Raw genomic sequence first — 15,776 nt, 5'->3', positions numbered from 1 at the left:
CATGTTTATCTGAACTTACCGAATCAATTTAGCAGCATGGCATATCTGACAGAGTAAACACTTCATAAGGATGCAATGTTTCTAAATTCAGTATCAGTTAACATATTATCATCCACTGTTTGAAATTTCTATTGCTCTTTTGTTTCAAGTCTGTAGAACTTACTTGATTCAAACTGCTCCAGACAGCAGCTTTTTAGTACTATTTATCCATTAATGCAACTATGAACATCACACAATACACAAGTCTTTGGAGCTAGGTACCTAAAACAAGATAAGTAGGATTAAAGCATGCCTTTTCATGCTATAACAGCAATTTGTTCCCCAGAATTATTTTGCAGCCTGACTTGAAAGATTATTATAAATGAAAGGAAAGGGCAAGGAAAAAAAAAAGCCAGTGTTCAGACAGTGACATTGTAAAACTATATTCCTGTTTCAGGGATGTGAAATAATTCATAAGATAACACAGCATAACACTGCTTTCCATATGTAGTAGTTTATTCATGCCAGAGGACAGATTCAGTTTTAACTCATCAGTGGGAAAGCTCAATGCAGTAGCTGCAGAGATAATTCCAACAGCAGCTGTAATTAAAAAAAAATAAAAATTTAAAAAAAGGCAAAATAAAAAAAACAAAACAAAACAAAAACAACAAAAAAAAAACCAAAACCAAACAAACAAACAAAAAAAAACCCCCAAAAAAACGGGAAGTGTTTTCTTTGCAAACAACAACAGTAATTTCAGTTTATAATTGCCTTCTATGATGATCATAAATGTTTTTACAACAGAATAAAGGCTAGCAATTAGGACTTCCCAATGCTTAAAACCTATGAGCAATATTTTATGCTTTTGAAAAATCACAAAACTTGTAAATAAAATCACTGAGTAGGAAATCTGTCAGATAAAACTCTAAGCAGAAGCACCTTGACTTGAAGTGCCTACTCTTAGATAGAAGTAACATCTATTGTCAGAGCTGGTCTACATACAAATTAGAACTGGGTTCACCAAACCTATAAATTTTAAAGCCAAGCCAAAGGCTGTGTGGGCATTTCAGTGGGCAATCCTTTTCAGATGAAAAGCCCTGTACCAGAATTCCTGCTATGATGTTGCTATAGTATATGGGGTGAGAACACACAGTACAAGATCAGCAGAGACGTGGAAGGGAGACTGCATTTTCAGGGAGAGAAGCAGCACCAAGAGAAAGGAAGCAAAGCAGCTGGCTGAAAAGCCATCCCAACAAGCACTGAACTACATCAAGCTGGCTACTCCTGATAGTAATTTCTGCTCCAGAACAGCTCATGTGTACACAAAGACACAGAGCATAGATATGAGCAGCTATACCCTAGGCTAAAACCAGCTGCTGAATGACTGTAGGCCCCTAGAGGCTCCAAGAATGAGAGGTCTGACATCAGGTATTTAGTTCCATGCTAACACCAGCTGTAGTCAGATTTTAGAGGGGAAATGTTTTGATTTACATTTCTACTACCGTAATTGCCACTTTGCAGTTCAGATCATATCTGAGAAGAATAAATCAATACGACTTTCCTTGGATGTTTTGTAAATAAATTACTCCAGAAAATACCCCAACCTTGCTTCATCAATTTCTGTTTTATGGGAAGTGAGCCACTGTCCTTAGGCATTGACAAAAGTATGCAAGGTTGTAGAGTATCTCAGAGAAAAAGAAAGGGCCTGAATAACAATGGACAGAACATATTAAATAACCTGCTCTGACTTATTAACTTGAAATAAGATAGCCACCACCCATAAAGAATATTGGGGGTTTTAAGGATTTTGGATGTTCAGATCTGGGACTTCAGTTCAGGTTCAGAACAGGAAAGTTCTCAAGGGTCCAAATTAGCAAACCATTTCTTCTCATAATAAAAGACTTCAGTATAAGAACCATATAATAGATAGTTCTTAGCATCTCACTGGGTCAGGCAATGGTGTAGCAAAACACAGTCTGCTAGTTCTAGTCAAACTCTGGAATTTTACTGTCGTGAAATGGAGGTACAACATCCTGCTTATAATAAAATGCCCATCCCAGGAACTTGTTTGTGTCTCACTAAGAGATAGCTCGACAAAAATGTCACCTCAGTGCTCAGTAGCTGTCACAGGGTCAAGTGAATAGAAACAAGAAGATATTAGGAAAGAATAAACCTGCTTCTTTCAGGTTTCAAACACCTTGAGAACTCTGCAATTGTAGTTCCCACACTTTATTTGGATAGGATGTTAAAATGCAAAAAGACTCAGACAATACCACAAGGACAGTTCATAGGCATGAAACAATGGCAGTATGGGCAACACTGAAATGGATGGGCACTGAAGGGACAGTACAGGGCCTCAGCTACAGTGACAACTGGACGTGATGGTCACTACCTCTTCTAATACAAGAACTACAAGGCACCAAATACTACTAGTGAAAACAGGCTCAAGTCAAACAAAAGCAGGTGATTCTTCACACAGGCAAGGCTGGTCTGTGGAAGTACTGAATAAAGGATGTGGTAGATGCTAGCAGTTCACTGTTTCAAAAAGCAGCTGGGCAAATCCATGGTACAGGACTTCACCAATAGGTGCCAAGTGGAAAAAAAATATGGAAAAAAAATGCCTAACCAAACAACAAACCAACAACCCACACCCAAAACACTGACTTAGAATTCTCCAAATCATAAAATTGCTTACGAAACTATTCTGGGAGAACACCACTATCTAAGAATTGTGAAATTCTTCCCCAGATTTTTCCCCATTTAAAGACCATTGCCAATGCAAGACAACAACCTACAAAGACCTTGAACAGTACTCCATCCATTCCTGTGTAGATATCTTTCTTTTTAGCTAACAAAACCCTTCTAAACATGAGCATCATTTTCAATGTAATTACTCATATATTAATTTCATAATGCTTTCACTCACTGTCTCTCCCTTGCCTTCCCTTTCTCTCTTTTCAGATTAAAGAAAATCCAGATGGGGTGCAGGTGCTGCAAAATGATACAAAGGTACAATAGAACAAGAGTTGCTTAGACGGAATAAAACAAAAGTATTAAACCATGTGTCTGTGCTCCCCTACACCTGTTGCTTTAATTAGACACTGTCAAAGGTTGGAGTTTTCTCAAAGTTTACAGCATCTTTAACCATAGGCATAGTGATTTCCTATGAATGTCCTTTCGATTTACTGTAATTAAGGTCCATTTCTATAACTCCTACCTCACAAAAGGAATTGTGTTGCATTGAAAACTCTTCTTTAGTAAAGTTTTTTCTCATTCAGGTAGCATGAGCTTCCCTCAATTCAGCAGAACTAGGAGCCGCTGAAACAAAGAACACTTTGTCAGATCCTCCCTCTCTCCCAAGCAGTGAAAATGAACTACAGTTCCTTGCTTCCATCATAGCTTTTAAATGTAGTTAGTTGGGGGGAGAATTCCCATATTAAAAGTCTCCCTAGAGAGGAGGGCTACCTAGTTTTATAAAGATCACATTTCAGCCTCACTTGAGGGTTACTCCTTCCCTTGGCCACTTCTGTAGAACAGGTAAGGAAGTGGGGAGAAAATGTGAGAGAAAAAAGGAAGATAAAGAAAAGAAAGAAGCCCTGGAAGAGATAAGTCTAGGAAACAATAGAGCAAGAGAAAGAAAACAAACAGGAGGGAAAAGAAAAAAAAAGAGAAAAGAGCAAAAGACTTGAAGGAAGAACATCAGGAAAAATGGGAGATATTTTAGCAACTACATTATATTAATTAACGATATTAATTAACAATCCATGCGATGACTACTCATTGGCTAATCAGATCCCCAGAGAAAACAAAACATAAGGCTGGAAACAAGCAACAACCAGCACACAGTTCTCCAACATCCTCCTGGTGAATCTCACTACAGGGGTTAGTTATGATCAGTCCTGGGAAACAGCAGCCAACAGCATAGTTCAGCATTTCCATCCGGTTTAACTCATTCTCAGGACCCAAGGTAAAGTTCAGTAACACTCGTTCCTCAAGACCTTCAGCTTAAAAATGAAGCTTAATCTTTTTTTGTAATTATATTGACTAACATCATAAGTAACATTTCCTTTACAAATTTTCCTTACTCAGCTATATTTTTGATCCAGAAGAAGTACAATCATCTGGATGTATCCATGAAGTAAACAGCTACAAACATACTGAACAAGGCTGCAATAAATCCAAATTTAAAGAGAATAGTGAAAATGAAGAACCCAAAAATGAACTCCAGAAGGATGAGGTAAACAAAACAGAAAATAAAAATCCAGTAAACAGTGCAACAGAAACTCTCTGGAATCACAGAGGCAACGATTCTCAAGAGGATGGCCTTGTGAAGTGTGCTGCAAAGTCTGATGTTGCAGTCAATGGTGGCAACTTCTGTGCTGAGCACTCCATGCTCAACCCCAACACAAACTCAGCAAAAGAAACCAGTGAAAAGGGAATCTCCAGCCAGTCAGAGGCTTCTTCAGCCAGCAACAGAGACTTTTACACCAAATCAAACAGGTCTGGACAAGAAATTGACCTAGAGACAGGCAGTCATATTAAGGCAGCCAGCAATGTGCCTAACAGCATTCCAGACTCCAAGTCTGCAGAAGACAGCATCTTTCTCAAAGGAAACGCACTATTGGAGACAGAAAACAATGCCATAAGACTGCCAGATATTGATTATCCCCTAAATGGCAATCAAACTGGGAACTATGTTGAAAAAGATAGCTTTTCAGTCAATTGTGCACATTCAGACCAAAACAATGGTGCTTCAGCAATACAGGACCAGGGCCTTTGTATAACCCCACCATTGTCTGTGAAAGAGAGCAGTACTGAACCTTTTAAAACTGACTCTGAAAGTCCGAGCGAGATGCTTACTGGTGGTATCACTGCAGTGGCTGTTACCAAAGTCACACAGGCACCCACACACACCAACCATAAAGATTTCAATGGAGGAATTGAGGAGGAAGATGCAGAAGTTGCAGCAGCTCTGGCTGCACTGGAAGCAGCAACAGCAGGAGAAGACCTGGAAGATGATGACGAGTACTAGATGGTTTCTTTCTAATACACTGGGTAAGATCCAGATGTCATTTCTGGATCTATATGAACAGATACACAGCACACGTGGAGAGCTGTTACGAACAGCATATATAAAAGGAGTTGGGACTAAACCTCTGTCCCTTCAGCTGTTTTATAGAGCCTTTTAATTTCTACTGCCTGAGGTACAGAAGTGGTCCCTTGGCTAACGGTAATACTCTTCTCTGTGGGCCCAAACAGGAGGGAAAAGCATCATTTCTTCCACACAGAGTATTCAGTTGTACACCCATCTCATCTGGACTCATCCAAGTGTTTCCTTTGTTTCCTCATGAGTGTCTGCGCACACTGCATGTTCCAGGTTCACAAAACTTCCATTACTTAAAACAGGTCTATTGAAGCCATGGAGTTAGAAAGCACAGATTTTCATCATTAGCAGAAAAAAAGATACATAAATGAGCCAAAATTCTATGATCTACTGAAGCATGAAACAGGGAAGGTAGCTTGGATTGAACTTTACCATGGCTAATGGTTCCATTATGGATTAAGCCTGAATCTGTGCACATATACCTGGCATTAGAATAACATCATTTCTTCCCTCACACCTTGCCTCAACTGTGTTTGATACCCCAAGTGTCGCTGTTTCAGTTCCTTAAAACAGCAGAAGCCCAGCCAAACCCAAGAGAGTGGATAACTCTCTGTTGGTTTAATGTGCTGAAGTTGCTCACATAAGAATTGCACACACACTATCAGAGAGGCCAGAGAGATACCAAAACTCAGCCCCTACCAGTCTGGATGGATTAAAACTGTTGTAAAACTACAGCCTGAAACCTCTGAACTCCACTTAATTTTCCAGGCACACGTCACTTGTCTTAACAATACAGTTTTCAAACAAGTTATGTCTCAAATATCCCCAGTAAGATGTGTTTTGTTTATACAAAAACAGCAAGAGTCAATGGGGACCCCTCCTTGGCTCTGCTGTAGTCCCTAAATCTAAAGCAGGAAAGGGATTGAGCTTCCAAGTTGGATTAAGCATAAAACCTGAAAATAGTTGCTTTCCTGGAGGGACTGCATTTCTAATGGAAGAAAAAAAAGGAGGTAGAGACCAATTTGGTGCTGCCAATTCAGCAAAAGGATGGTTAAAATAGAAAGTGCTTGACATTTTATACTGAAATTTTGTGGTTTCCAAGTTTTTGTTATAAACTCCTAATAAATTTTTTAACCATATTAAAAATTATCTGTTGGCTTTTGTACTTTATGCATTTTCTGAATATAAAAGTTACATTAAAGAAGTTCAGTAAGATAGACCCCTCATTAGACACATGAGAAGCACCAAAAATATATTTACCTACAGTATATGCTGATTTCAATTTCTCAAAACAACAATGATACTCCTAGGAGCAATTAAAACAACCTAAAGTCTCAGCTTCTAGAGAACTATATTCAGCTACAGGCAGGAGTCACAACATTGTAAAATAAAAAAGCTTTATATGACTTTGAAGTATTGTAGTACTGTTGATTTCTCTACCACTTTCCTATTTTAATAGGTCCTTCTAAGCCTTTTCATAAGTGCATACAAGTTTTACATACTCATTTGTCTTTCAAAGATTACTACAATACTGAAAGTCAGTGAAAGAGTGTCAGCACAGTGCCAATAACGAGTTATGCTGAGAGTGTCACCAGTCCTGACTGACCCTGCCCACCACCCCAGGGCTCCCCCTGCCCTGCCTGGGGCCCCGGATCCCATTTACCTCCAGGGGGGCCAGACCCTGCTAGCCTGGCCATGGCCCCACTGGAGATACTTGTGCTGGGGCTGTCCTGGTGCTCTCGGCTGCCCCATGCCCTGACTGGGGCAAGCAGGACAGACTCTGGATGTGGGATCCAGCCCTGCTACCCCCAGGGAGTCCCCACTACTCCCCACATCCCAGCCCCAGGGAGCCAGCAGCCCCTTGCTGCACCATGACATGAACCATGAAAAACAATTCAAGTAAAAAAGATGTTAAAGAAAGAAATGCAACAAACGCCCCAGAAAACTTAAATGATTTTTTCAATATCCACTCAGATTTTTCTAATCTGAGCTCCAGCTCAAACTTCAAGTGCAAATCACAGCAAGTTTATCACCTTGCTCCCCAAGCATTTAAACATATTAGAGGAGAGCCCCTGGTCAGACCCAACCTGGATAACCCAAACCAGGCAACTCTTCTATGGGCAACTGCCTGCAACCATGGGCCACCAGGCTGAAACCCTCTGCAAGGGAGCAGCTGAGCCACAGAGAGTACATGCCTTGCAGCCCAAGTTCTCATTGTCATAAATACAAGAGGGAAAACCCAGCATAAAGCAAGTCTATTCTCTGCAATGGAAATAACTGGTCAGTGTTCTCTCACACACACCAAAAAAAAAAAAAAAAAGAAAAAAAAAGTTGAGCATCGGCATATTTCAAACCTACATCAAATGGAAAGCTTCCATAAAATAAACCTATGAGGTAACACCAACATTCAGACTTCTCTTACCTGCTATGTAAAAAAGCCCAGTGTAGTTTTCAAATTAAAAAAAAAAAAAAACCCACCCAAAACATTTGTATGCATTTTATACTTACACATGTGTTTCTATACCTTCAACTCTACCATGACACTGCTGAGTGTCAGGAATTCTTAGCCATTTTTCAGACTACAGGACACAATTTTCACAATAAATGTGAAAGAATCACTTATTTGAGAAATAATTTTTAAGTGCCACACTCAATTTCCACCGTAAAAATCAGATTTTAAATAATCATGTGAGAACGAAATCTTACTCAGTCCTTCAGATGTTGATTCAAATAAACACAAACACTGCCAGCTTGAAGAATCCATTTTGCTCAGACAATTCTGAGAGTAAAATTCAGTAACTTGAGAAAACAGAAAATCACAGAGAAAAAAAATGTTACTAGAAGCACGAGTAAACTGTATTTTAAGACTTCTCTCAAAAATGACACATTTTTTTAAGACACACAGACACTGTAACTTCAGCTACCAAGCAACTATGTTTCCTATATTCAGAGGGGTCACTTATGAAGTATCATTTAAATCTTTCTGTTTTCCTTTGATACAAAAGGAATTACTAGGGGAGCTGGTTGGCCAATATCAATTATTATTAATGTTCCTGTACTTGATGTAATCCTTTATAGGTGAGTATGAAGACATACGTAGCAATAAAGAACAGGCAATAGGATGGGAAACTATGATAAGAGCTGGCATTTCTATGAAAGCTTTTGAATCTTGGAAACTCATGTTTTACTTGATAGTCTTCAAAGTCAATAACACAATTTAAAGGGAATTTGCAATCTTTCATAGATAATCAAAGAGACACTGAGGAAGACTAAGTTTAGCACCTTCTCATTTAGCAGTAGGTAAACCCTGGATTATTAAAAAAATTCAGATCACTGCCGAGATTCCACATATGACAACAGGAGTGGAAAACAGCCCAGTCCACCCTCAAGGAAGTTAATTATTTCCTAGAGAAAACGCAGCAAGAGTAGAACCCAAAATCTGACACTGCAGAATTCTTCAGCTCAGCAAAGTTCTAAGCAAGCAGGAACCTGGAAATAAATAAATGCCACAAAGATGGAGGTTTTTCCTTCCCTTTTAAAGAACGAAGGTAATTGTCTGGGCAAGTGTTACTATGGAGACTTCCCATTAAAAACTGAAATTCAAAAATAGAAAGTCTTATTTTCTAAAAGATATTTCAGATTTGATTGTTTAAGTAAAATACCATTTTTATCATCATTTGAAGGGTGAAACAAGAAACACTGACTTGGAAATAAAATTTTAAAAGTTAATCTTGACCTTATGCTGTATTTATAGCTTCAATTTCCTAAATGTGATTTAGTTTTCCAGAAGATTAATTCTTATCAATGTATCTCATTTTTGCTAAATGAGAATATAGTACCTCAACATTTATTAAGGTCTGTGTATATGGTATTTCATGTATTTATTCAAATGCCTATATTATACATTTTAATTACATTGAAACAATGAATCTTAATAGATTATCTCTCTGGAATTTTGGTATCTCTCCTTGCATGTAGATGGAAATTGGAATCCACTAAATAGCACAAGAGCATCACTTCAAAATTAAATGTATTAAAACTTCTTCAACATGCTGAATACACAAGGAAGTTAATTTATGAAAGTCATTCTACATTAAAAACTAATTTATTTTTAAACAATTCTGTTGATAAAACTTGCTTTCAGACATTGGGTCCTACATTTTAGAACACAGATATCACAAAATGTTTAAGAGTAATTGTTAGAAGCAGATTAAAATTTTTTCATTGGTCTTTCCAACATGAAATGCCCTTGGCAGAGACTTTTTTTTCCTTACCATCATGAAAACAAAACAGAAACTCCTCACCTTGTTCCCTGGCCATGCTTTTCAAATTTCATGCATTCACATACACTACGAGAGACATGAGTCTTAGGACTCCCTTCTCCATTAACAATTTTACTTGACATCTCAGGGAGGTTTGTTTTTAAGTTTTCCTTCATTTTGAACCTTCACAATCCTAAACTCCAGATCAGACAATCCTTGAACTGAACTAGTCGAGTAAAAAGAAAACAGGAAATACTGCCTGTCCCTAAAATGGTACTACTGCCGACCACTTCTGCAAATTCTGTCCTACCTGCTTTGGGACTTTTTCAGTTTCAAACTATGAACTGTTAAAGTTTTGAAGAATCTAAATGTGTATCTTGGACTCTGTAATAAAAATTGAAAATATTATAGCAATTTAATGCTTTAACATAAGCAGCAGTAACTTTTTAAGTGTTTTATTGCTAAATGCCATTTTAACTTTTTTTACATGATTTAGTCCAATTTCACAACAGAATTTATTACAGGTAGCTACTCCCCCACTCCCTACTTCTTTCTCTTTTAGTGAGAGAAAAGAAATATTCCCTTGTACAACTTAGTTTGGAAAACAGGATTCTCTCAAAGAAGCAGGAAAAACATTGCCTCTCTTGATTTTGTTTCTAATCCAGTTGTTGTAGTACACATCCTAAGCAGTCACCTCACAATGACTGTTAACAAAGCTATCGAGGTTACATCATTCGCTGCTCTGAATCTTGACAGAAATTATTATAAACAGGATTTAACAGGTTTTTGCTTTAATTCATGGTTCAGTTACTATATACTAACCACTGAGACACCTTTCATTCTTTAACAAAACAAAAAACCCCAGAAGTCTTTCAGGAAATACAGCCTCCCAATATTACGTCAGGTTGAAGACAACTTAAATACTCAACCAACCCCACAATAAAACCATGTCACATGAAGACAGCAGTTTAACTAATTTATTTGCTCATTAAGCTCCCTTCTGTTTATTCTGAGCTAGAGACTAGCTTGATTATTATGAGGGTGCAGAAGCAGAAAGGAGAAAGGCAACACCCTCAGTTATTCACCTTAACCCCAAGCATGGCCAGATTTTCAAAAACCTGTGATCACACATCCTATCCCCTCCCTGCTCTTAATACTTGGAGCCAGTATCAAGTAATTTACCTGGACTTATGCAAAATTAAAGGAAGGTAAGTCACAAAGGCAAGACAACTACAGAGAAAAATGAATGTATGAATGAGATTAAAATTCTGTTTACTTATTTGAGGACAAACCATAGGGATCTGGCCAAGAATTAATAACCTAGGTTGTTTCCATCTCACATCTCTTTAGTTCTTAGTTGAGATCCTCTTCCAGAAATAAAATATTAAATAATTTAGGGGCATTTCTCAGATTAGCTTTTTCATAAAATCTTCAGGAAAAAAAAAATCCACACAAATGTCCTTAATTTCAATTGTCCTGCTTTCATGTGGGATAGAGTTGATTTCTTCTCGGTAGCTGTTAGTGCTGTGTTTTGAATTCAGAGCAAGAATGGCGTTGACAACACACTGATGTTTCGGGTTTTTGGGGAAGTCATGTTTATCCTAAGTCAAGGACTTCTTTTTCTTGTCTCATGCTCCGCCAGTGGGGAGGTACACAAAATAAACTGGGAGGGAGCAGAGCTGAGACAGGTGGCCTGAACTGACCAAAGGGATATTCCACACCATAGAACATCGTGGCCACTGTGAGACGTTTGGGGTGATGGCGTTTGTCTTCCCAAGTCACTGTTACATGTGATGGGGCCCTGCCCTCCCGAGGATGGCTGAACACCTGCCTGCCCATGGGAAGCAGTGAATTAATTCCTTGTTTCACTTTGCTTGTATGCATGGCTTCTGCTTTCCCTATTAAACTGTCTTCACCTGAGCCCACGAGTTTTCCAGTGTTTATCCTTGCAATTCTCTCCCCCATCCCATTAGTGCAGGAGTGAGCAAGCAGCTGCCTGGGGCCTGGCTGCTGACTGGGGTTGAACCAGGATACAATACAAGATGCACTACAGAAAGAGATTTTGCTGTGGCCAGAAGTGGTACAAGTTTCTCTGGAATCAGTCTCCAGAACAGACGAAATATTACAGATTTTTAAAGCCACAGTTTCAGTTTGGTAGGTAGAAATGACACAGGCGTTAATCTAACAAGTATACATCATACTTTGCCAGAACAATGCCAGTCTGATTTTGGTTACCTTTTACTCATTAATCTGCTGTTTACATAGACTTGCAAAAAACCCTCATCCAATTAGCATCTGCAAAAAAACAACCATACTAGAGATCCAGCATTAATCAAAATCAAGACAATTTATCAAAAGCCTTACAAAGGAATATGCATACTCCACCCTGACTGGGAATTACTTTTCCAGATTCATGCATGAGTGTTAATTACCAGGCGATGCACGCTGCTATTGTTTTGACATACGACACACAGATCCTGTTCTTCCTCATTGCTCTGATTAAAAATTTGGCTCAGAGAGAAGTTTACATTGTTCCTTTTAATAACCGCACCAGTTACTTCCAGGCCACTTCCAGGCAGGAGAGGGGCTGAGTCGCTGGGTCCTGCCCCAGCCCCATGAGGCACCTCAGATCTCCCATTAAACAGGGACTTCTTCAAATTTTTTGGTTTAAATTTTTTTTTCACTGACCCACTCCGACCTTTTTGAATTATCAATAAAAGCTTCATAGCTCCCTCTGCTGCCAGCAAGTACATAATTCAGTTACTCCACACAAAATCTGCTTACACCTGACAGAAAACATTGCACTCCTGTCTCTTTACGCATATATATCTGTAGAGTCCTTTGAAAATAAGATTTGGGAAATATTAAGGGTATTCTATTTTAAGGCTCTCCTAAGATTTCTGCTTTTATTGGATAATTATTCTTACTGTAAATCAATATTGAAGACCAATAGTTAAATACTATTTTAATATGATAATTTCAAAATACTGCCTTATTCAATATGAAAATCAAACCATATTATTACCTGAGTATTTAGCTGGATATCTACCCACAGAGCAACAGTCAATTTTTCAGAACATTTCAGAGATAAGAGCACAAATTGCTCAAAGAGCTCAAACTGCTTCTGCCCTATCACTACTATTCAGTCCATCTTCCCAAGTCTTTCACATTCCCATTGCTGCCTCTTCTCTGAACCTGCCCTCCCCATCCATGCCTCTCCAAACCTGCTCCTCTGCATCAGGTACCAGGTTGCTGTTCTGCTCCATGCTACAGCTATGAAAAGTGTACTGCATCCAATGCTCTCTGTTCCCCAGGACCATTTCAAGACCACCACCATAATCGTGCCATAGCAGCTCAAGTGCCTCCTACCTGCCTCTGCTGCACTTCTAACAACTCTGCAGCCCAGAAGAGACGGGACTGGGATGACCGGCTGAAAATAGGCAAGGAAAGGACAGCTAATGAGGGAAGGGGGCATCAAGAGGGTTTACACATATAAAACTGAGGGGTTACACTGGCAGAAAAACGCATTTGCTAATATATCCTCCTCCATATCGTAGCTGCAGCTACACTCGATGCCATTGCATCTCTACAGCACACTAGAGGCTGCCCAGAGATAATTTAAGAGGTGTTTCACTTACTACAGGCCTACTCAGCCAAAGACCAACATCGACCCACACAAGGCCTGACATACAGAAACAGACGTCCAAGCACTACCCTCATAACTGGCTCTGCACTAAGGCCATGCTACAGGGGACTTGGCTTCACATATCTAAACTTAGTAGCAAAATATACCACCAACCCACTCTTTTCCTCCAGATAATTTGGGAGCAACAGATAATTTGGAGCACAGAGCTGGGTAACAGCACAGAGCTTTCAGACCTTGCCACTGTCTGAAGGCTTCTGCCACCTTCTTGCTTCCAGCATTACAGGCACGGCACCTCCCCTACCTTTTCTTTGAAAGTTAGAGGAACAGACTCCTACTTTCCCAAACTGTTCAGCTTCCTTTTCCTTATCCTGCTCCAGCCTTACATATCCTTTTATTAGTTTTGCCTCAGCAGATGACCTCAACCCACCAGGAAGGCAGCTCCCAGGCTAACAGGGTGCCCTCCAGCTCTGCACAAAGGTAGCTCCAGAATCAGCTAGCCCCCGCAGAGAAGGGAAAGGGAGCATCCAGAACAAGAGATACCATCAAATTATGGCTTGAGCAAACATCAGCAGCACCTTACTGCAGGCCCCCAACCACTGGGAAAAAAACCTAAAAAATTTAGAATTTAAAAAAAAAAAAAAAAATCAACAAGAAGTGGAAATTTCAGATGTCAGTACTTTGAGCCTAACCTCCCTCAAACAAAATTCCAAAATGCAGGATTTCACAAAACACTGAGAAAAAAATTAAATCTAAATCCATCTTTATCTGTCCAAGTCTTACATGCTGTTCATTAATATTAGATAGCCAAGGCTTAACCACTCTTCTTTATCCAGTAGCAGTAGCATTACTCACTTAGCAGGGAAAAGAAAAACACCAGCCTAAAGTGCACAGAAACCGTAAATTAATAGATACAAATTGATTCACACTTCAAACTACAGGGCACAGGTGGGAGTCCCTGAACAACCACTAAACATCCAGGAAACTTACTTCCTTAGGAGAGACAGTCTCACATGCCAGCCCAGCAGGCACTTTCAGCACTACCAAGCCAGAACAGATCATATGTCCTCCTCTCTTCCAGACAGGGCTAATCTCATAAAAACAATCTTCTTAACCCACATAATTTTGTATTAGTATGCAGTTAAGTACAAGCTCAATTCATTTGTAGGGGGGAAAAAAACCTCAAAAGAAAACAACCAGAAAACAAACTTATCTGGAACCCTTTTCTCCTGTCATTTCTTATCATGCTTTTAGTGCCCATTTCCCTCTTCTGTGTTTCACTTCAGCTCTGCTACATAGCCCCGCAACTCCAGCAGCCTCAAAAGAGCTCCCCACTCCAGGCTGTACGCACACACTGCTGGAATACTGGAGTCTGGGATCATTTCTACAGACGTTGCATAGCTGCAACATCTATCTGCACACTTAAGTACACCTGTGCTTTAGCATTCCCCCAGAACGAGACCAGCTGGCTGAAATAACCCTTTCACGAAGTGAAACACAACACATTTGGGAGTACAGGAACCATATACGGTACCAATTTTGTCAAAGTTCCTGTACATGTGAAAAACAGGGATATAGTTCAGAAGAAAATGGCAATGAGAAACCAGGTACACTATTGCCATGCTCTTCAACTTAGATTGTTTTATAAAGAGATTCAGAAGTAAGGAAATGCTTTAATCCTTACCGTGTTTCAAAAATACATTGCACATGGGCTCTGTGTTCTTTACTAGTAAAATCAGATTTTATTAAACATAGAAGTAGCTCCCTAGACTGTTTTGTTACAGCAGCAGGAGGTAAGATCCTGAATTTTGGAATAATGCTTTACTAAAAAATGAAGTGCCTGCATTGGGGAAAAGTAACAGAAGAATTATCCATGTAAAAAAACCAAAATCCATTTGAAAAAAATTGTGTTTCTTTTGAGGACTTGTCTGTGTCGGTCCAGTTATAATAGAATTTCTCAAACTTTAATACAGCAATCCTCTTGTATATCAATATATGTACATATCAAAAAAAAGTGTACTACACAGAATTCTTATGTAGAAGAAAAAAGGAACAAAAAAAAAAAACCTTGAAAATGAGACTCACATAGTGTGTTGAATTTCCAGAAGCTTCAGCAGCAGCATTGTCTCAATTCTGTTTGAAAATTAAGGCCTGGAAGGACTATTTTTTTTTTTTTTTTTTTTTACATTCTGAATATAAACCACAGCTGTATATCAACCTCTGAAATTCAAATACAGAGCTCAAAACAGATCCTACATGATGCTGCTAGGAACACTGAAATAATAAAAAACCCCAAACCTGCAAACAGGATGGTACACTGATAATCCCATCTCAGCTAGCCACAACTTGCTTCAAGGCTCCTTCACACTATTCATACAGCAAAACCCACTTTTAATGCCCTTTACAGATCACAGTCATCTGTGAGAACATAATGCAACAAATTAAGCACTGTGGTATCACAGACGGACACAGGCTTAGAGGAAACAACTGCAAAGAGCTTCCTGTTATTTGTGAATTTTTGTTCCTTACCTTGTGAAAAAAATTAAGAATAATATTGAGTATTTTTTAAAAGCTCCATGTCAATTATACTAAAAAGTTAAAAGCCTTGATACTTTTATTCTAACATACCAGCTTGGGTTAAAGCACAGATTTCTGTCTTTCCCATTTAAATCTGAAGCTGAAGTCGTATTTGCAATTGTCCTTTCTGAAGAAAATAAAACTGCTCTGAAGTACATCACACTATAACCTAACCTTCTCAATACCTCCATAAACAAAAACTTAAGAGGGA

The 15,776-nt window shown here is 38.9% G+C and overlaps 1 protein-coding gene across 3 annotated transcripts in view; it reads left to right on the top strand.

Moving 5' to 3' along the window:
- CUNH4orf19 (chromosome unknown C4orf19 homolog) overlaps nt 1–6,493 on the top strand; it is a 41,387-nt gene extending 34,894 nt beyond the window's left edge. For all 3 annotated transcript variants that reach the window (XM_042053142.1, XM_042053141.1, XM_042053143.1), the window contains 2 exons: nt 2,941–2,988; nt 4,069–6,493. In XM_042053142.1, coding sequence (XP_041909076.1) covers nt 2,957–2,988; nt 4,069–5,011 — 975 coding nt within the window. In that variant the 5' untranslated portion in view covers nt 2,941–2,956 and the 3' untranslated portion in view covers nt 5,012–6,493. The remainder of the gene's footprint in view (nt 1–2,940; nt 2,989–4,068) is intronic.
- The last annotated feature ends 9,283 nt before the right edge of the window (nt 6,494–15,776 follow it).

This window comes from Corvus kubaryi, unplaced genomic scaffold (genome assembly GCF_017639235.1).
Source record: "Corvus kubaryi isolate FWS band 111438036 unplaced genomic scaffold, C.kubaryi_AGA036_p1.0 split1-131, whole genome shotgun sequence".
Lineage (NCBI taxonomy): Eukaryota > Metazoa > Chordata > Aves > Passeriformes > Corvidae > Corvus > Corvus kubaryi.
The sequence above is the reverse complement of the archived record's forward strand: the minus strand, read 5'-3'. Positions and strand labels throughout refer to the sequence as shown.